Source organism: Amblyraja radiata, chromosome 5 (genome assembly GCF_010909765.2).
Source record: "Amblyraja radiata isolate CabotCenter1 chromosome 5, sAmbRad1.1.pri, whole genome shotgun sequence".
Classification (NCBI taxonomy): Eukaryota; Metazoa; Chordata; class Chondrichthyes; order Rajiformes; family Rajidae; genus Amblyraja; species Amblyraja radiata.
In genome coordinates, this window is record NC_045960.1 from 44,721,740 (window position 1) to 44,742,888 (window position 21,149).

A 21,149-nucleotide genomic window follows, 5' to 3' on the forward strand; every position below is an offset into this window, starting at 1 on the left:
CAATCAGCTGTGACTACCACACGGTTAATACACAAAGTGTGATGTTTTTCAGAAGCTATCCTATGCATTCCTCCGCATTCTGTCCAACCTCTCCCTGTATCTAATACCCTCCAATCTAGATATCAAGCTGGTAAACCTCATCTGCACCCTTTCCAAAGCTTCTACATTTTACCTGTGATGATGTGATCAGAACTGCATGCAATAATCCAAATGCAGCCCAAAAAGTCCTATAAAGCTACATCAATGAAGGCAAGCATACCATATGTCTTCTTTACCACTCTATCCACATATGTTGCCAATTTCAGGCAGTTTTGGTGCTCAAAATTCCTATGTATATCAATATTGTTAAGGGTAATGCCCTTACATTTGATCTCCCAAAACCTCACACCTCACACTTGCTGAGATTAAACCTCACCTGCCGAACGCAATATTCCACCACTCACCCATAGGTCCCAATACTCACCACTCTCTAGAGAGGGGTGGGGGGTAGAGAGGGAGGGGGAGGGGGGTAGAGAGGGAGGGGGTTAGAGATGGAGGGGAGGGGGTAGAGAGGAAGGGGGGTGGTGGGCGTAGAGATGGAGAGGTGACTAGAAAGGGAGGGTAGAGGGAGGGGGATGGGGGTAGAGAGGAAGAGGGGCAGAGAGGGAGGGGGTAGAGATCCCACCCCAAGTCCCTCCTCATTTCCCACATCCTCCTCCCCTCACTCCCATTCCCTGCCCCAGGACCTACCCAGGTCGTAGAGCAGCACCAGGGGCCTGCACAGTTTGAGAGCCCATTGTGATTAGTTCGCTGTGAGAGGCAGCCACAGCTTGAGAGCCCATTGTTAGTGTTGGCAACGTCCCATTGTGATGTCATTGTGCAGTCGGCAAGCAGCTTTAGAGCCCATTGTGATTGGTGCACTGTGAGAGGCATTGCGACATCATCACTGGACGCTCTCAGAGAAAGCCGTTTTGGCTTTTTTTTAAACTTTAAATCATGAATAACTTTGGAAATATAGGTCGGAATGCGACGGGAAGATGTTTATTGCTTCGACGGGGAAAATGTGAGTAGAATATGTGAAAATAGGAAGGCTGTGGCCTAGCGTTTGGAAGTAGATAGGAAAAAGCAGAGCATAATGATACAATGCCGGCACAAACAAAGAGTTTTAGTAATATAGATATCACATAAAACATGTCCCAGCACAGGTCCCTGAGGAATGCAACATGTCACAGGCTTCTAGCCTGAATAGTGTCCATAAGAAAATGTTGGGGTAGATGATCAACAGCCTGCACTAAAAAATCGATTTTAAGGAGAGTCTAAGGTGCGAGAGGAAAAGGTGCAGTGATGAGAAAGTTCCTAGAATTTAATATCCGAGTCTAACTGCATGGTTTCCCACAATGTGTAGGGTGGATCTGCAGATGCTGGTTTAACCCAAAGATAGACACAAAAAGTTGGAGTAACACAGCGGGTCAGACAGCATCTCTGCAGAAAAGGAATAGGTGACTTTTCGAGTCGTAACCCTTCTTCAGATTTTTGTGTCCATCTTTGGTTTCCCATAATGTATTGGTGCGTCTCACTCTATTCAACGCTTCCCTAAATACCCAGAAAGGCTTAATAATATTGCTGAATCCATCCAGAATGTCAAAGTGCACCTTGCAAGGTCTGATACTAGTGCATTATCTTAACGGGTTGAATCCACCAAAGTTGGGCACACTGAAACCAAAGACACATGGTGTTCAAATGATCAGAAGGTTGCTGTTCCCTTCTTTACTCGCCAGAGACTCCATGGGTGCTGGATCTTGCCATAAGTTTGGCAGCAGCAACCTGATCGATCGATTGTGGTATTTTGAGGCGGTGTATTATATTCAGACTGCAGTTAGGGTAATGTTCAGAAACTTCTTACGGTCAATACTGACACTTGTATCTTCAACATTTGCTGCTATTGAGAGAGTGCAGCGTGGTTTCACCAGGTTAATTCCCAATATGGCGGGACTGACATATGATGAAAAAATGGGTCAACTGGGCTTGTATTATTTGCTGGAATTCAGAAGGATGGGAGGGTATCTTTTAGAAACATATAAAATTCTTATAGGATTGGACAGGTTAGATGCAGGAAAAATGATGCCGATGTTGGGGGAGTCCAGAACCAGGGGTCACAGTTGAAGAATAAGGGGTAGGCCATTTAGGATGGAAATGAGGAAAAACTTTTTTACCCAGAGAGTTGTGAATCTGTCGAATTCTCTGCCATAGAAGGCAGTAGAGGCCAATTCACTGGATGTTTTCAAGAGAGTTAGATTTAGCTCTTATGGGCCTGTCCCACTTAGGCGATATTTTAGGCAACTACAGGCAACTAGTTTGTCGCCACATGTTCGCTGGTGGTCGCCGGGAGTAGTCCCCTCAGTCGCACAAAACGTCATACTCATAGCGTCTTTCTGGTCGCCGCTAAATTTTCAACGTTGAAAAATTTTCGGCAACAGTGGGTTTGACACCAATGAGTATAGCTTGACGTGGGTGCTGTCATAGGTTGTCGACAGGATGACGTAGGTTATCGCTGTTTTTTCGAGCGATATGATACGACTATGACAGTCGCCGTGGGTCAGACCCATTAGGGCTAAGGAATCAAGGGATATGGGGGAAAAGCCAGAATGGGGTACTGGTTTTGGATGATTAACCATCCAGCTGGCTCAAAGGACCGAATGGCCTACTCCTGCATCTATTTTCTATGTTTCTATTTCCATTCCAAACTCAAAATGGGCATTGAATGAGTGCAATTACCTAACCCCATAGATATTATTGGTTAGAAATAGAATCAAAAGTCTAGAGAGTTTTATTATTAAATATACCGACAATGGGAACTTATATTCGTACATACAGCAGCTTAACAGGCCTGTGGTACATATAGATATCATACAGTAATCAAAAATCAATACATATCATACAGTAACCAAAAACCAATACATTAATAACATTAATATTCGTGCAAAAATAAAATTCTGGAGCCCTTTATACAAACAAAGGCAATCTACAAAAGTTCATAATGCTGGAGTAACAGGCTGCCAGAGTTACTCCAGCATTTTGTGTTTATCTTCGGTATATAGCCAGCATCTGCAGTTCCTTCCTGCACACATGTTAATAGTTGCAGGTTAGCGTTCAATCCACTGCTTTAGAGGTTTCATTCAGAAAATCTGTGCTTAGAAGGCATAGACAGACCAGGAAATGAAGTGAAATTCACGGTGCAGGGGGACGTCACCTAATCGAGGCTGTTCGAAACGGGAAAGGAGTGTCTAGTCGATGCCAAAGTTTCAGATTCCTGCTACCTTTTTCCTGGCAGGGACACTTCCTGGTTCGATATCCAAGCGCGGAGCGCGTTGCCCGTGGAGCGGCCAATGGAACTTGCAAAAGATCTCCTCCTGCTTGGCTTTATTCCTTTTTCATTTTAAAAATACTTCAACTTTAAAAACCAAGACGGCCGTTTCCAAATTGCTGCTCTCAATGCCTTCCTCTGCGGAGATAGAATAAACAAGAAGCCGCGGGAGCGCCATGGGGAATTTCATCCGCACTCACTGTGTTTGGCTCAAGTGCATCTGCCCCTGTGTCTTCCAGAAACCCAAGCCAGAGACGGGGCTGCCCATTCCTGAAATCGTCAGTTATCCAACGATGGGGCGTCCGCTGCCCCCGGAGCCGGCGCCGACGCCTCAGTTCGCCGAGCGATGCAGGACCTACTTGGCTCTGTACGACTACTCTGCTCGCACGCCCGAGGACCTGAGCTTCGAGGCCGGCGAAAGGCTGGAGGTGACCGATCAATCACTGGAGAACTGGTGGCTGGCTCGCTCGCTGAAGCGAGGGGAGGAGGGCAGGCAAGGATACATCCCCAGCAACTACGTGGCGCTCGACTGCAGCATAGAGGCAGAGCCGTAAGTAAAGAGAGTGCAATACTCTAGTGCTAGATATGTCAGTGTTTGCTTCCTCGGGCAGTAATCTCGCATTGACTTCGATGTTTCGATGAAGATCGCAGTCATTCACCGCGATCCAGCTCAAATAACAATGGTCTCATGTCGGACCATCATATGTGGCAGAGAAATCTCTTGGGTAAATTGTTGTTTTGAAATTACTGCATTGAATAAACAGGCTACTGTCAGTGGCTGCCACAGTGACCGAACACTGTGAGTGCATCACCATGCACTTGCCTCAGTTTGTTGAAATTCAATCCCTGGGTTTCATCAGCAACAAGGAATACATGAAATCAGTGCTGGAATGTCTTTACATACTGCAACCCTTACATGTTGTACAGTTTGCATCTTTGCTTTTTGATTTATACTTCAAGACGTTGGGGTTTTAAAAAGTACCTCGGTTGAATGCCTACCGTAAGAATGCGTTGGGTTACACGATGAAAATAACTCATTAGTTATTACGTACTGTTATACGTGTACATATTTTCTTCACACTTTAGGTAAGCTATGACATTGTTACATAGAAACGTAGAAAATAGGTGCAGGAGTAGGCCATTCGGCCCTTTGAGCCTGCACCGCCATTCAATATGATCATGGCTGATCATCCAACTCAGCATCCTGTACCTGCCTTCTCTCCATACCCCCTGATCCCTTTAGCCACAAGGGCCACATCTAACTCCCTCTTAAATATAGCCAATGAACTGGCCTCAACTACCTTCTGTGGCAGAGAATTCCAGAGATTCACCACTCTCTGTGTGAAAAATGTTTTTCTCATCTCGGTCCTAAAGGATTTCCCCTTTATCCTTTAACTGTGACCCCTTGTCCTGGACTTCCCCAACATCGGGAACAATCTTCCTGCATCTAGCCTGTCCAACCCCTTAAGAATTTTGTAAGTTTCTATAAGATCCCCCCTCAATCTTCTAAATTCTAGCGAGTTGCTGATTATTGATGACTGGACCTTTTCTGAAAATTTGGTAAATCAACAAACAGCATACAAATGCTGCTATATGTGACAAGCTTAGATGGGGCATCTTGGTCGGTATGGACAAGTTGGGTCGGAGGCCCCGTTTCCGTGCTGTATGACTCCATGACTCTTATAAATGCTTCATTGTTTGTTGAGGATTCTTTTACTATTTTGTCATTTTAACCCGAGGTTAAGAAGCCCCACTTGAAAAATAAATGGACACATTATTTTCATTAAAAACATTTCTTGTTAATCAGTAGCCAAGTCAGTGGAATCCAATGTTAAGGCATGTGTTGTTGATGTTCAGGCTGTGATTTAAAGTGTACCATAGTTCTTTTCAAAATGCCTGTAAAATTAAGCCAGAAAACCTATGAACTGTAAATGAAAGAAAGTATGAAACTAGGGTAAATAATTATGATTGCATACAGAGGTAATCACCGAGGTTGGGCAAAAGTCAAAACCAAATGGGAGAATAGATTTAAAATCTAACAGCAGAAGAGGATTTGGAATATGTTCACCAAATTATGCAATAATCCCAACAGTATCAGACAATTGTAAAAATCACACATTTTATACAATCCAAAGTAACACTTTAGAATAGTGGAAGTCTTGGACCTCAATAATAACAACAGTTAAAATATATTTGGACAGGTATATGTCTAAGAAAGGTGTAGAGGGTTATGTGTCAAACACAGACAAATGGACAACTTGGGGAGCATGGACAAGTTGGACCCAAGGGCCTGTTTCCAAGGTGTATGAGTTTCTGACTCCATATACATCAACAATATGGGAGCACTTTCTCCAGAAGGACTGCAACAGTTCAAGGCAGCAGCTAGCCACCAACCTTTCAAGGGCAGTTAGTGATGGGTGACAAATGCAGGCCTTGCTGACAACACCCAGATCCTGAACAAGAAATAATGTTTTAAATTAGAGTCATAGAGTCATAGAGTGGAAACAGGCCCTTTAACTTTCCCATCTACTCTAGTCCCACCTGCCTGCATTTGGTCCATATCCCTCCAAACCTGTCCTATCCATGTACCTGTCTAATCGTTTAATTAATGTTACAATAGTCCTTGCCTCAACTATTTCCTTTGGCAGCTCGTTCTGTTCACCCACCACTCTTTGTGCGAAAAAGCTACCTCTCAGATTCCTATTTAATCTATCCCCCTTCACCTTAAACCTATGTCCCTTGGTTCTCGATTCCCTGGGCAAGGGACTCTGTGCATATAACCCAAGGGTTCCCTACCTGGGGTAAATTTACCCGCAGGGGGTAAATTTCACCTACCCAGGGGGTACATTTGTTGATTCTGGATTTGTACATAGTTTTTCTCATTGACTGACTGTTTGGTTCTGGTATATCTGTTCATCGTTTGTTGTTCATAAATAAGTGAAATAACATTGTTATGTGCTATTAAAGTTGCCAGGGGTAAACGGGATGAAAAAGGTTGGGAAACCCTGATCTGACTGATCTATTCCTTTCATGATTTTATGCAAAAGTCAAAATAAAAGTAAAAGTCAAAGTAGCCTTTATTGTCATTCACACCTTGCGGTTTGAACGAAATTTTGTTGCCTTCCAGTCCTACATATAGTAAAAATGACAAAAACACACAATAAACACAAATTAACATCCACCACAGTGAGTTCACCAGGCACCTCCTCACTGTGATGGAAGGCAAAAGTCTTAAGTCTCTGTCTCTTCCCTTCTTATTCTCCCTCTGCGCTGAGGCGATCCAGGCTTCAGATGTTGTGACCCCGCTGGGCGATGGTAAGCAATGTCAGTCCCGTGGCTGAATCCAAGCTCCGCGAACGGGCCGGCGGTCGAAGCTGCCGAAGCTGCGGCCCTCCAGTCCAGCGGACACAGCTGTTGTTGCGGGAGCTCCGGAGAACTGGCCACCAACCTGTGACCTGCGAGCTCCCGACGATGTCGTCCACTGGGCCTGCGGTCGGGTCGGGTGGCCGCTGCCGCCGGAACACTGCCCCAGCTCCGAGGCCGGGTCACCGCTGCCGCTGCCCCAGCTCCGAGGCCGGGTGGCCGCTGCCGCTGCCGCTGCCCCAGCTCCGAGGCCGGGTCGCTGCTGCCGCTGCCCCAGCTCCGAGGCCGGGTGGCCGCTGCCGCTGCCCCAGCTCCGAGGTCTGGTCACCGCTACCTCAGCTCCGAGGCCGGGTGGCCGCTGCCGCTACCTCAGCTCCGAGGTCGGGTCGCCACTGCTGCTGCCCCAGCTCCGAGGCCGGGTCTCCGCTGCAGCTGCCCCAGAGGCCGCCAGCTCTGCTATTAGGCCTCGGCGCAGGCGGAGACGGAGACGAGGAACACGACAAGAGAAGTTGCATCCCCCCGAAGGAAGAGACCAAAAACATGTTTCTCCCCCCCACCCACACACACACACAACCTAATAAACCAAAAATTAACTAAAACAGGACAAAAGAACAAAAAAAAAAAGAAAAAAACAGACAGACTGCAGGCGAGCCGCAGCTGCTAAGGCAGCGCTGCCATCTCTATACGATCACCCCTCATCCTCCTGCATTCCAAGGAATAGAGTCCCAGCCTGCTCAATCTCTCATTACTCTCAACCTCTCAAAATTGGTGGTGATAAATCATCATGTGTGGCATAGGAATCTGCAGGATAGAATGTAGCTTTGAATTTGCTCTGTGGTATAAAGAAGGTGGCAATGAGTAATACATAAGTTTCCTTTCATCTGTGGTTTAAAATAATCTAATAAACATCAGAATAGGACTTCATAATTCTTTATTCACCCTTTCATTTCTATAATAAAACAAAATATTTGTTTTATGAGGGGAGTGGTGGATATAGATGAGTATAAATTGTGACTGCTTTAATACATGCTATTCTGTCATGTTGATTGCCCTCTTCACGTTTGATATGTCTCATGAAGATTAAGTCTTAACTTTATAGCAGCTCTCTTAGTTGCAAAAATCACTTGCACCAATGGGTTGTAAAATTATTAGAAATATTTCCATGACTCCAGGAGGGAAATTAAAATGTGCTGGTAAAATTGATAGTTAGCAATATTGACGGAACTTCCATTCAGTTGTGGGCTTATATGGTGTATTTCTTCAAATGTAAAACTAACAGGAGAAAGTACTGTGGGATTTTAACTGTAAATTTTGCTCACTGCAATCTGTGAATCCACATTCTTTTGCAGTCTGTTTGAAAACATTGCATTAGGAGCAGATTCTGCCCAGAGAAGTGGTCATATTCAGAAGGTGAATTAATAAGTACTGGGAATTTCCATCAATGCCTTCAGTAATTTTCCTAAAAGTAAGCTTGAACTTGGCACCAGGTAAGAAATAGGTAACTATTACTATTTGATTGGGAAATAATAATAACTTTCTTCAGGTACAAAGTTTTAAGCAGACCCGAAGAAGGGGTCAGTGTCTGAAGAAGGGTTTCGACCTGAAACATTACCTCTTCATTTTCTCCAGAGATTGTGCCTGACCCACTGAGTTACTCCAGCATTTTGTGTCTATCTTCGGTGTAAACCAGCTTCTGCAGTTGCTTCCTACACATTATAAGCAGCACTGTTGTGTGTGTTAGTGCAAGACACTTCAAAACTAGTTATTTGTGTTTCTGCACTGACATTTTAATTTAAAATATTCAATCTCATTTAATCTTAATGTCCAAAGAGTTCATCTTGGGATCAAGCTAAATATCAAGGTGTGAAATGAAGGCAAACAACCTAATCTGTTGTTATTCTCTGTGGTACCCAGTATAACATTGTGTACCACAATCCAATTATTAATGTTGCTAATTGTTGGAGATATCAAAAATTAACCACATATTCATGGGAAACATTAAGCTGAACGCCACACAGCAAGTTTCGGGAGACCATGGTTACCTATAACACATCACTGGATATGCTTAACTAATTCATTTTGTTGTTATGCCAATTAGTTTCAAAATGCAGAATTATTTACTGTTCCAGCACACAACAAAAGCCACCCAGTATATAACATTTTCAATATGTGCCATTACTTTAATTCCACTTTTTTGTTGATTTCCCCATTTCAGTTTACATTTTCAAAGCAGGTCTTTATTTTAAAGAATTCATATAAACTGCTTAAGCAATTATTTATGGCAATGAATGTCACGTTCTGATTTTCATCTGTATGCTTTTTCTACAAAAAGAAATCCTAAATATTTTTTGTGTCTATTCTAAATTGTGACTTTTTTTTGGGGTAAACGTCTTCTTCAATGAAAATAATCATAATCTCTTCAGTTTCTTGTCTAAACTTTAATTCCCATTTTTGGTAACAATTAGGTGAACCTGTACTACTGTACATCATACCCTTTGCATATATTTATTTTGTATTTTGGATGGGTAACATAGCAACTAAAATCATGTATAAGATCAAGATTTGTACATTGATATCACATCAGGATTTATTTTAGCTAGCTCCTCTAATATCTGTGGTGCTGCTATCTCTAATAATCTATGTATCCCATATCAAATTATCTTTATCACATAGAAATAAGGAACTGCAGATGCTGGGTTATAAAAAAAGAAAAGTTCTAGAATAAGGCCTGAATAGCATGAATGTGGAGAGGATGTTTCCAATAGTTCGAGAGTCTAGGACCAGAGGCCATAGTCTCAGAATAAAAGGACATACCTTTACTCAGAGGGTGGTGAATCTGTGGAATTTATTACCACAGACGGAGCACAAGTCAATGGATGTTTCAAGGCAGTGATTGACAAATTCTTGATCAGCAAGGTGTCAGGGATTATGGGGAGAAGGCAGGAGAATGGGGTTGACAGGGAAAGATAGATCAGCCATGATTGAATGGCAGAGTAGATTTAATGGACCAAATGGCATAATTCTGCACTTATAGCTTTTGAACCTATGAGCAACTCTGTGGGTCAGGCTGTATTTCTGGAGAACATGAATAGGTGACATTTTGGGTTGGACTTCAGTCTGAAGAAGGGTCCCAATCTGAAACATCATCTATCCACATTCTCCAGAGATGCTGCCTGACTCTGAGTTACAGTATCACTTTATGGGTTTTTCTCTCTCTTTATCGTGCTTCATTTTTAGGATGTATTTATTTCCTTATTCTTTAAGACTGAATGATATTCAAGATCGCTTGTCATGCATATTCTCTATTTACAAACCTCAAGTTCAAGTTACATTTATTGCCACATGCACCAATTGGTACAGTGAGATTTGAGTTACCATCAGCCATACGAATAAAAAGAACACAATATACGATAGAATTTAACATGAACATCCTCACACAGCGGAATCAATGTTTCCCACTGTGAGGGAAGGCAATAAAGTTCAGTCATCTTCCTCTTTGTTCACCCGTGGTCGGGCCTATGAGCCCTCCGCAGTCGCTGCTACGATGGCCCGATGTTCAGGCCCTCTCGCCGGGATGATCGGAGCTCCAACGTCAGAATGGAAGAACATTCTCAGCAGCGCGGAGTTTCATCAGTGAGAGTATTGAGTATAGAAGTTGGGAGGTCATGTTGCAGTTATATAATAGACAATAGACAGGAGTAGGCCATTCAGCCCTTCGAGCCAGCACCACCATTCAAAGTGATTATGGCTGATCATCCACAATCAGTACCCCGTTCCTGCCTTCTCCCCATATCCCCTGACTCCGCTATCTTTAAGAGCCCTATCAAGCTCTCTCTTGAAAGTATCCAGAGAACCAGCCTCCACCGCCCTCTGAGGCAGAGAATTCCTCAGACTCACAATTCTCTGTGTGAAAAAGTGTTTCTTCATCTCTGTTCTAAATGCCTTACCCCTTATTCTTAAACTGTGGCCCCTGGTTCTGGACTCCCCCAACATCGGGAACATGTTTCCTGCCTCTAGCGTGTCCAAACCCTTAATAATCTTATATGTTTCAATAAGATTGCCTGTCATCCTTCTAAATTCCAGAGTATACAAGCCCAGCTGCTCCATTCTCTCAGCATATGACAGTCCCGCCATCGCAGGAATTAACCTTGTGAGGTGTTGTTGAGGCCACATTTAGAGTATTGTGTTCAGTTCTGGGCGCCATGTTATAAGATGTTGTTAAGTTGGAAGGGGTACAAAGAAAATTTACATGGATGTTGCCAGGACTCGAAGGTCTGAGCTGTAGGGTGAGGTTGAGCCGGCTGGGACTATTCCCTGGAGCGCAGGAAGATGAGGGGTCATCTTATCATGGTGTATAAAATCATGAGAGGAATAGATAGTACCTGTATAATGTCATCGATTTCTTGCATACAATAGAAACATTCCAGCTACAATTCTTGGATCAATTTTCCTTTCCACGAAACATTGGAAAACCTTACTCTCTTCTCACTGGCAACACCCAAGATCTTTAGAATTATTTGATCCCAATGACTTTGGCACCTACAAGGGATTTTGTCTGCTTTTGATACGGAGAATTCCGAGAGTGCAATATATTTCAAATGGAGATAAATTAAAATTAAAATTGAATGGGTGTTATGGGTTATGGGGAGAAGGCAGGAAAATGGGATTAAGAGGCAGAGATCAGCCATGATTGAATGGCGGAGTAGACTCGATGGGCCAAATGGCCTAATTCTTCTCCTATAATTTGTGAGCTTGTGAAAATTGTGATATGCTGTAGGCAATTTCCCCAGGTAACTTAATTTAAAAGTGCTAATAGTTTCTGTTTCGATTTCAACTTATGTCTGTAAAAATGATTAACATGTTCCCAATTCTAGATCTTATATGCACCAGCTGGTCACAAAATACTAATGATCTCTCTGTGGAATTGTTACCATATGAGCGGCACCTGTGAGAAATAATGCTTTCGTTTTAGCTTTGATTTAATTGTGATAAAGTAAACAAGGCAATGGGGCCACATCAAAGAATGCTTGAGTAGTTGAAAATGTTATTAAGGCATTGGCCACATCTGCAAGTTTGTTTGCCTGTTACTATTCCTTCTCATAATTCAATTGTGGTTCACTTGGTTTAACGTCATAGTTCAGTACTTGGTCAGAAAATGGTTGTGATGCAAATTAGTCATGCTGATTTTCACTTCTGATTGTCTGAACTGTGTTCCTGATGAGAAAAACTCCATGACGAGAGAACTATGCAACTTTGTTATATGTGTTAACACTGGAGAGGTTTAGTTTGACAATGCTGAGTTGATAATATTAAGATACAAACCATACAGTTAAAATATGTAGGAGAACTTGAGCCTTTGGGGAATTATTCTTCATTTTCATATTCATTTTATTTAGACAATAGACAGTAGACGATAGGTGCAGGAGTAGGCCATTCGGGCCTTTGAGCCAGCACTGCCATTCAATGTGATCATGGCTGATCATCCCCAATCAGTACTCCATTCCTGCCTTCTCATCATATCCCCTGAATCCGCTATCTTTAAGATATTTAAGATATCTCAATTATATTAAAGACAATCAACAGATATAATAGAAACATAATTTGGTCATTCAGATATGAAAATTGTAGTTGCACTATCCAAAAGCAACAATAGAAAATTCTTCCAAAGCTATAAAGGCAAGAGGTTTGTAAAATAAGAATTAAAATCCTTTTAGGATGTAATCTGACTTTGAGTTAAAAACACTCTGTCTGGTTCTGTAACTAAATTTCATTATTTTGGCATGACCTCCATAGAGGTTCTAGCAAGATAGATTCAAAACTTTCCAGAATGTTTGAAGAATATCCAATGCCTGTGTAACTCAATTGAATTTTTCGGAGGCAAACACGTGCCACAATTAGATGTATCAATAGATAAAGAACATGATTTTCTTGGTCATTATTTGCTGTTTTATTAAATATTTACAATCCTTGGACTTTCTTCTTTGAAGTATTAATACAATGGGACAGGAAGTGACAAATGAATATATAAATGAACAGAAGGCATTCATATGAGCTCTTAGTAAGATGAATGAGAATACGTTCTTAATGTCAAAGGAAAAGGGGAAAATGGAGGAGGAGGAGATTTTTGTGTGCCTGTACCATATCACATATTAATACACACCAAGTAAAAGTAATCTAAAGAGTGCATAAAATATTCATGTTAATCCCGTGGTTGGAACATGAAATTAAATAGGTGATCAAAACTATGGTCACATCCTGCTTCATGTGCCAATTTAAAGGCTATATTTGAAATTAATTCCAATTGTAATTTTTTTTTAAAGGTGAAATTGAGGACACTTACATACATTTGCATTCTTTTCTGATTTGAGAAGGTTGGCAGGATAACTAATTAGTCTTTAAAATTCAGAAGTTATTTCTTAGAGTAAATGTGTCCTTTAATATGGGAATCTAGAACCAGGTAAAAAAAATATTATTGCAGCAAACCATTTGGCAGGATAACTAATCAAAATCTTTAAAATTTAGAGACCTATCATGTGGGTATCTAGAACCTAAGGCCAAAATTATAAAATTGTAGAAACCCCAATGAAATTTGTGTTTACGATTAATGTAACTAGTATAGGCTGCACATTTCAACATTCCTCAATCAGTTCAGTTCAATTCAGTTTATTGTCACATGTACTGAGGTACAGTGAAAAGATTTTGTTGTTTGCTAACCAGTCAGCAGAAAGACAAAACATGATTACAATCGAGCCATTTACAGTGTATAGATACATGATAAGGGAATAACGTTTAGTACAAGATAAAGCCAGCAAAGTCTGATTGAGGATAGTTCAAAGGTCACCAATGAGATAGATAGATGTGCCGCACTGCAATCAGTACAACACAGGTCATTTTGTTCCTTGAGACAACATTGACTTTTGAAATCAATGACCGACAATTCTTTTTGTAGAAAGGAACTGCAGATGCTGGTTTAAACCAAAGATAAACACCAAATGCTGGAGTAACTCAGCGGGACAGGCAGCATCTCTGGAGAGAAGGAATGAGTGAAGTTTCGGGTCTGAAGAAGGGTCTCGACCCGAAACGCCACCCATTCCTTCTGTCCACCGACAATTATTTTCTCTGCTCTCACCAATGCATAATTCCAATTCCCCTCCCTTAGATTATTAAAATGTAATCTTATAATAATTAGATTATTAAAATGCTGCCGTCTGTGATTTTGTATAATTAAACTTCAAAGGTACTAATAAATGACCTGTAATTTTCAACATACAGTGAATTGTTTTGAGGTACAATTATTTTTTTTGGCAAATACACCCAAACTTTTCCATTTACTGCATCTTCTTAAATTTGGAATAATCTAATCAATCAACTCATCTGTTAAGACAACATTACAGGGAGTTTTTTCCACCAGAACAGACATCCAGAGTCTTTGTATAATCTTTCACATAAGGGCAACAACGTGTTTGTCAGGGTACTGGGAGAAGTCCTTTGCTCCAGTTCAAGTAGTGTCATTGGATGCTTCTTTTAACATCCATCTGATCCAATAAATTTAACATGTCATTTGATAGATGCACTTTTGAAAATGTATTGATCCGTCAAAACTATGGATTATGTGTTCTAACTCAACAGGTCAAAGTGTTATCACTGGGCTAAAGATCAGCAGGAATAGGGACAGTTGCAAAAATGAAGTATTATGACAGCGATCTCATTTGATCTTAAATAGATCTTTATAGGTAAAACCGTGAACATTGTGTAATCTTTATTAAAACCCCTGTCTAACGGTGCGAGTCCACCCACGAGTGATCCCGAGTTTAAAATCAAACTCCTGGTAATCACGTAGAATTAACGTAGCGGGAACGTCGGAACTCGTGGACGTAACTTAGTGACTCGTAACGCTAACGGTAGGCACTCGGGAAACTTGTTAACTCGTGAAAATCTTTCAACATGATGAAAGATTTCCACGAGTCAAATTTACTCTTGAAGTAAAAATTTTTAACTTTTAAACTTGTAAGAACGTAGTAGCCCGTGAGTTTACCGTAGTGACTCGTGAGTCTACCGTGGGCACTCTTTAACTCAGCGGGACAGGCAGCATCTCTGGAGAGAAGGAATGGGTGATGGGATGACATTTCCAAAATTCTGCTGCGTCTTTGTGTTACTCCAGCGCTGTGTGTTCACTTTTTGTCAGCTAGCATCTGCCCTTTCTTGTGTATGACATTATTTGTATCCATGGCAGTTGATTGTCGCTCCCTTCAGTTTTCCAGGGGGTCGGGACGCGACTGGAGTTGGGAGGGAAAGGTGGGGGGGGGGGGGGTTGGGGTGACTAAGTATGGGAGATAAGTGTAGGAGAGGTGTATTGACTGTGTGGGCAGACACTTTGGTAGTGATTGCCCATGGGGTTCACTGTGGAGGACTTCATAATGCAGAGAGCATTATAAACAGTGGAGCGATTAGCCCTGGAAAGGGGGGAGACTTCTCTCTGAGTTGGACCCAGGAAAATGAAGCAGGCTCACGTAGACTTAATATTTTCTTGAGGTTATTAACAACAGATAAATGGATGGGAAGGGTTTAGAGGGCTATGGGCCCCATGCAGGCAAATAGGACTACCCGAAGATGCCAACTTGGACGGCACGGCCAAGCTGGGCCGAAGGACCTGTTTCCGTGCTGTACAGAACCATGACTAAGGCCTATCCAGTGGGATTGACATGTTTTGTATTTTTCCTTTCTAAAGATGCAGTGTATTTTGGTGACTATTGCACACTGCAGACCAGAAGCGCCTTCAATACCCAGATATACCAGATCCACACAAAATCTTTTTTTGCGGCAACTGTTTATAATGTTCTCTGCATTATGAAGGACTTACACCGTGAGACAGGGCCATAAACATGCAATCGACAAGTTTAGAGAAGATGGAAAATATATTTATGTGGGATTTGAAAAATTCCATGCTGTGAAGTCATTTGAATTCTCTGAAGAAGTATTAGAAAGATGAGAAAAGATTACTAAATGTGTCTGATATTCGTAGGCCAAAACGTTTTCATTAAAGCTCAATGATGAGGTAATTCATGATAAAACTTGGGTCATGAAGAGCAGAAGGCAATTAACTTTTTTGCATATCACTGAATATTGATTCCTCTAACTCCTGCACTCCTGCATTCCCTCTCTCTCCATCCCTCCCCCACCTAAATCACACCAGCTTCTCATTCTCACCTAGCAAACAGGTGTTTCCTTTATTACTGTTACTTTTTTGCATATCTTTAATTCATTTGTTCTATATATCTACATCATCATCTTTCTCTCTCGTTTCCCTTGTCCCTGACACTCAGTCTGAAGAAGGGTCCTGACCCGAAACATCATCCATTCCTTGTCTCCAGAGACGCTGCTTGTCTCCAGCATTTTGTGTCTATATTACACACTATATACAATACAATACAATACAATTCAATTTATTGTCATTTGGACCCCTTGAGGTCCAAACGAAATGCCGTTTCTGCAGCCATACATTACAAACAAATAGACCCAAGACACAACATAATTTACATAAACATCCATCACATTGCTGTGATGGAAGGCCAAAAAAACTTTTCTCTCCACTGCACACCCCCCCGATGTCAGAGTCAAAGTCAAAGCCCCCGGCGGGTGATGGCGAATTGTCCCGTGGCCATTAAAGCCACGCCGGGCGATGCAAGGCCGCGCACCGGGTCTTGGTGTTAGAGCCCTCGGCGCGCGCTCGCAGAGTCCCGCAGCCATTCCAAGCCGCGCGGGGTGGTGATGTAAGGCCCTGCTCCAGGAGCTCTTCAACCCCGCAACTCGGGCGGGAGAAGTCGCCGTTGCGTGAGCCCTGAAAAGCGGACTCCCTCCAGGGACCCGCGGGCTCCCGGTGCCGCCCGCCAAACCCGCAGTTACAGCCACCAAATCTCCAGGGGTCGGGTCGCAGCAGCGTCCACCACAGCTCCACCCGCTCTGGACTCGGCCAGCTCCGCGACGGTGAGGTGAGTAGTCGGCACCACAGCCCCCGGTCTTCCTGTTGGAGGCCGCTCCTCGTTGCAGCCCCAACGACAACGGAGACCCAACAAAGAAAAGGTCGGGTCTCCCGTGCAGGGAGAGATTTAAAAGTTACCCCCTCCCCCCCCACACCACCCCCACCCCCCCACACACATACCCCAACAAAAAATAACAAAAACTACATAAAAACATAGACATAAAATAATAAAAACGCAGACGGACTGCAGAGGCCGCTGCTGACGAGAGTCGCGCCGCCTACCGGATTCAGACTAAGGCCAAAACCTGCAAAGTAAACTGGCAGAGAGCAGAACAAATTGGCAAATGGCTTTAAAACAGGGTGACGCATAGAAGGGTAAAATATAAATATTGAGTGTGGTAGGAGAAAGCAGATCTAACAAAGACCCATATGGATATACCAATATTTACACCAATGGATGTCTGCTAATACATGAAGTGGTGTTGGGGGGGGGGGGGGGGGGGGTAATATTTGATACTGAGAAGGATTACAACATGTTGTATTTAACATTAATAAACATGCACAACTGGAACATCAATTGAGTTGGGATACATGAAAAGTATCTTTTGGAAGAGGAAAAAGGAAATACAGATCTCAGAGTATGATAATAAGACTACATTGAAAAAATGGGTTAGGATTATTCCTTGGAAGATATTATTGAATAAGACCATCATAGTGCTCTCCTTGGATCAAATTCTTGTATTGCCGCAATTTAGAGTTCTGTGTAAAATGTGATTGCAATGTTGTTGAAACAGCGTGGAGCTTTTTGATGGACTGCAAACATGATTTACAATGGATGTAGAAGGATATGTAAGATAATAGCCCACCAAGATAGCCCACCAGGATAGGTTGTACAGACAGATCAATTTCTGGGTTTTTTTCTTGAAAACATTTTCTTATAAACAGATGACCAAAAAGAAATCTTCAAAAACATTACAGGTTTTGATGGAGTAGGCATACAAAGAGTGCACATGTGATAAAGGTCAAAAATATGGAGCTTAATAGGTCAAATGCAGGCTGCTGTTTCCCTGTTATTGGTTTAAAACCAGGGATCAGATTCTTAATTAAGGCATTGGCCATCTCAGATTGAAATGGAAAGAGGCTTCTTCACACAAAGGAGAGAGAACTTTTGAAATGTTCTCCTCAAGAGAGCTGTGGAAGTTCTATTTTGGACAGTTTGATGTATTTTTGGATATAAAGGAACACAAGAAATGTTGGATTTGAAAGTGTCATGAGGTAAATATACAAATACGATCTTATAAAGCAGTCTGGATCTTTTTTCAGAGAATAGTGAAAATATGGAACTCACGACAACTGGAATTGGTTGAAGCAAGTAGGAATGGTGCATATTAATTTACCTCGTACAATTGGAAGGCTAGGGTAAGGATTTGAGACAGAATTAAAGAAGCTTAAGCAGATAGACTATGATGGATGAAGGGTGGCAGTAGTCTCCATGAGAGGAAAGCATATATTGGTGTCGACTAGGTGGCCTGATAATCTTTTTCCAAACCCATATTCAATGTAATTCAGTGGAATACTGAAAGGCACAAGATTCACGAATATTTAAAAAACAAAATTATTTTACCTATTGTTCACTGCGGTTTAAGGGAGATACATTTTAAATTGTTAGAGATGCATGGGCAAATGTAGAGATGCATTTCAGCGAAAAGCAGATAATAAAAAAGGAGAAAAAGGCTTGAAAGAAGTCACATAATTCAGCATCAATACCAGTGTACCCTGAATAGCCTGATACTGGATTGCAGGTTCAATGTATATCTCCATCACGAGTAAAAATGGCTACACCCACATTTATCATTTAATATTTTCAGCATTTGAATACGGTTTCCATATTATCTTTGCCAAGCTGAAAGGGATCCAAGTGATTCATAGTTAATCCATTATTCCATCTGTCAGCTCCAATGCTGGTCTCCTCTATTTTCCACCTTGCTTGCCTTTATAATTAAAATCAAGATTGCTTCTTCTTTCTCTTTTTATTTTCCTCGAGAAATTGAAAATCTTTGTACTCGCTCTCTCATTCTCAGTCTCATCTCCTATATACTGCTATCTTGTTTCGCACGTGGGATGCATTGGAACAAGAATGCTAATGCATTTGGTGTGAAGAGGAGTCATTATAGCATTCAATAAGCGTGTTCGGTATTCCGAAAAAACGCAATGAATCATGGGATGTGTCAAAGGTCATTCGCGAAAAAAAAAAAGCAAACCGGGGTGCCAGGTAGCGGGAGAGCGGGGTGTAACAGCGGGAGAGAGGGGGCAGACGCGAGTGGGAGATGAGACTGGACCGGTGGAGAGACGGTGAGAGGTTTGTATTTCGGTGGAAGGGGGGTTTGTATTTTGCTCACAGATGTGTTTAGTTTAACATTCCGCGGGGAGTGCCGGGGTTTGCAAGTTGGTTGCAGAGGCGGACAATGTTCCCCGGTCCCTCCCTCCAGTCCGGAGCGGGAGGATGTGGGAGGGGGGTGGAGGGATTGGCCTCGTGCCAGGGAGTTCTTGCAGAGACGGGGTGTCGGGACCTGCAGTGAAGCCGCAATAGCGAGTTCCTCACTTCCCACCTCTTTTCCCATCCCTCTCCCCATCTCTCTCCCCATCTCTCTCCCCATTTCTCTCCCCTCTTCTCTCCCTCTATCCCCCACTCTTCCTCCTCACCTCCCCAGGATCTCAATGTAAACCACTGCCGGCCCTGTTTTCTCCACCACGTTGGCGATGAAGTTGTACTTGAGGCGGGAGCTGTCAGGGGGGGGGGGGGGATGAGGCGAACAGCCTGGAGCCCGGGGAGTGGGAGGGAGAGGCCGAGGCTGTGGCCTAGTCCTTGTCCCGGGTCCTGCTCTGCTCCTTCCCCGTGGGCCCAGAGCAGCAGCGCCGCCCCCCCCCAGACCCAGCCCCTGCCTCGCCTTTACCCGCGGACAGGCGTCGCTCTGTAGGAAGGAACTGTAGATGCTAGTTTACACTGAAGGTAGACACAATGTGCTGGGGCAACTCATCGGGACAGGCAGCATCTTTGGAGAAAAGGAATAGGTGACATTTCGTGTCGAGACTCTTCTCCATATATGTTGCCTTACACGCTGAGTTACTGCAGCATTTTGTGTGTATCCTCGTTGATGACTGGTGCTCGGCTTTCGCCGGTACCGAGGGGGTTAACCGACAGCCACTGGATAAGTCGAGAGGTGCAGCTGACGGTCCCTGGCCCGTCGGGGAACGGCTTCCTCGGAGGTTGGAGCCGAGTTGAGCTGGAGTTTGCACTGGCTGTAAGCCACTGCTCTGGGTCGGTATCCCGTCACCCCGGACATCTCCGGCCACCCCTGGGCAGGGATGGGACACTCGGGAGGGGACAGAGAAGGGAGTGAGATCACCCGTTCGCACTTGTTCTACATTATCTAACTCCAGTAGCAATTCAACAGCGCTTGCAGCGCCGGAGACCCAGGTTCGATCCTGACTACGGATGAAACGCAAGTCTGTATACACACAGCAGCTCAGCTGTTTATTGCAAATGACCTATGACCTGGGCATGCGCAGTCGGAATAGCAAACTTGCTTATGCAGACAGATGTCAGGAAGCTGATGTGAACACTTGTCTTTCCTGCTGCTGTGACAGGATTGAAATGAGAACTCTGGCCCAACTTTGCATTCTGTTGCAGTGCACTGACCACTGTGCTGGAAATCATCTGTGTATTGTTCCCTTTGAGAAATCTTTAGGCTGGGTGGCGCTGTGACACTGAACAAAGAGAAGGGGAGACACTAGCTTCCATTAGACCCAAAAGGAGATGATGAGAAAGTGCTCAGAATCTAGGATAGACACAAAGTGCTGGAGCAACTCAGGGGTCAGGCAGCATCTCTGGAGAAGAGGGACACAGAAAGCTGGAGTAACTCAGTGGGAAAGACAGCATCTCCGAAGAGAAGGAATGGGTGACATTCGGGACAGGACCCTTCTTCAAACTGAAAGTAGATGGGGGGGGTGGGGGAGTGGGGGACGGGACGACGACAACAGGGGGATAAGAAAAGTCCAGAACAAATCAGGGTCAGCAACAGCTGCCCAAGGAAGGGTGGGGAGCCCACAATATGAGGTGCTGTACCTCCAATTTGCATGTGGTCTGGAGCAGGAAGGTCAGTGCTGTTCCTCCAATTTGCGAGGAGGTCCAGAGTGCAAAGGTCAGTTTGGGAATTTGGGGAGGGAAGTTTAAATATTTGGCAATTGGCAGATCACATAGGGTGACCTCACAAGTGTAAGTGTTCAGCGAAATGATCGTCCAGTCTGTGCCTGTTTTCGCTGATATATCGGAACCCACACCGTGAACTACTTGCAAGTGGACAACTCTGTCAGCACCTGGATAAACCTCCAGCAGTGGTCAAACGTGCTGTGCTGGGCAGGGTGCCGCTTTAAACCCGACACCTCAAGTTTAGTTTAATTCAT

At 43.4% G+C, this 21,149-nt stretch overlaps 1 protein-coding gene across 1 annotated transcript in view; it reads left to right on the forward strand.

Moving 5' to 3' along the window:
• The first annotated feature begins 3,209 nt into the window (after window positions 1-3,209).
• Window positions 3,210-21,149, forward strand: part of frk (fyn related Src family tyrosine kinase) — a 131,665-nt gene continuing 113,725 nt past the window's right edge. The window contains exon 1 of the mRNA XM_033021139.1: window positions 3,210-3,893. Coding sequence (XP_032877030.1) covers window positions 3,520-3,893 — 374 coding nt within the window. The 5' untranslated portion in view covers window positions 3,210-3,519. The remainder of the gene's footprint in view (window positions 3,894-21,149) is intronic.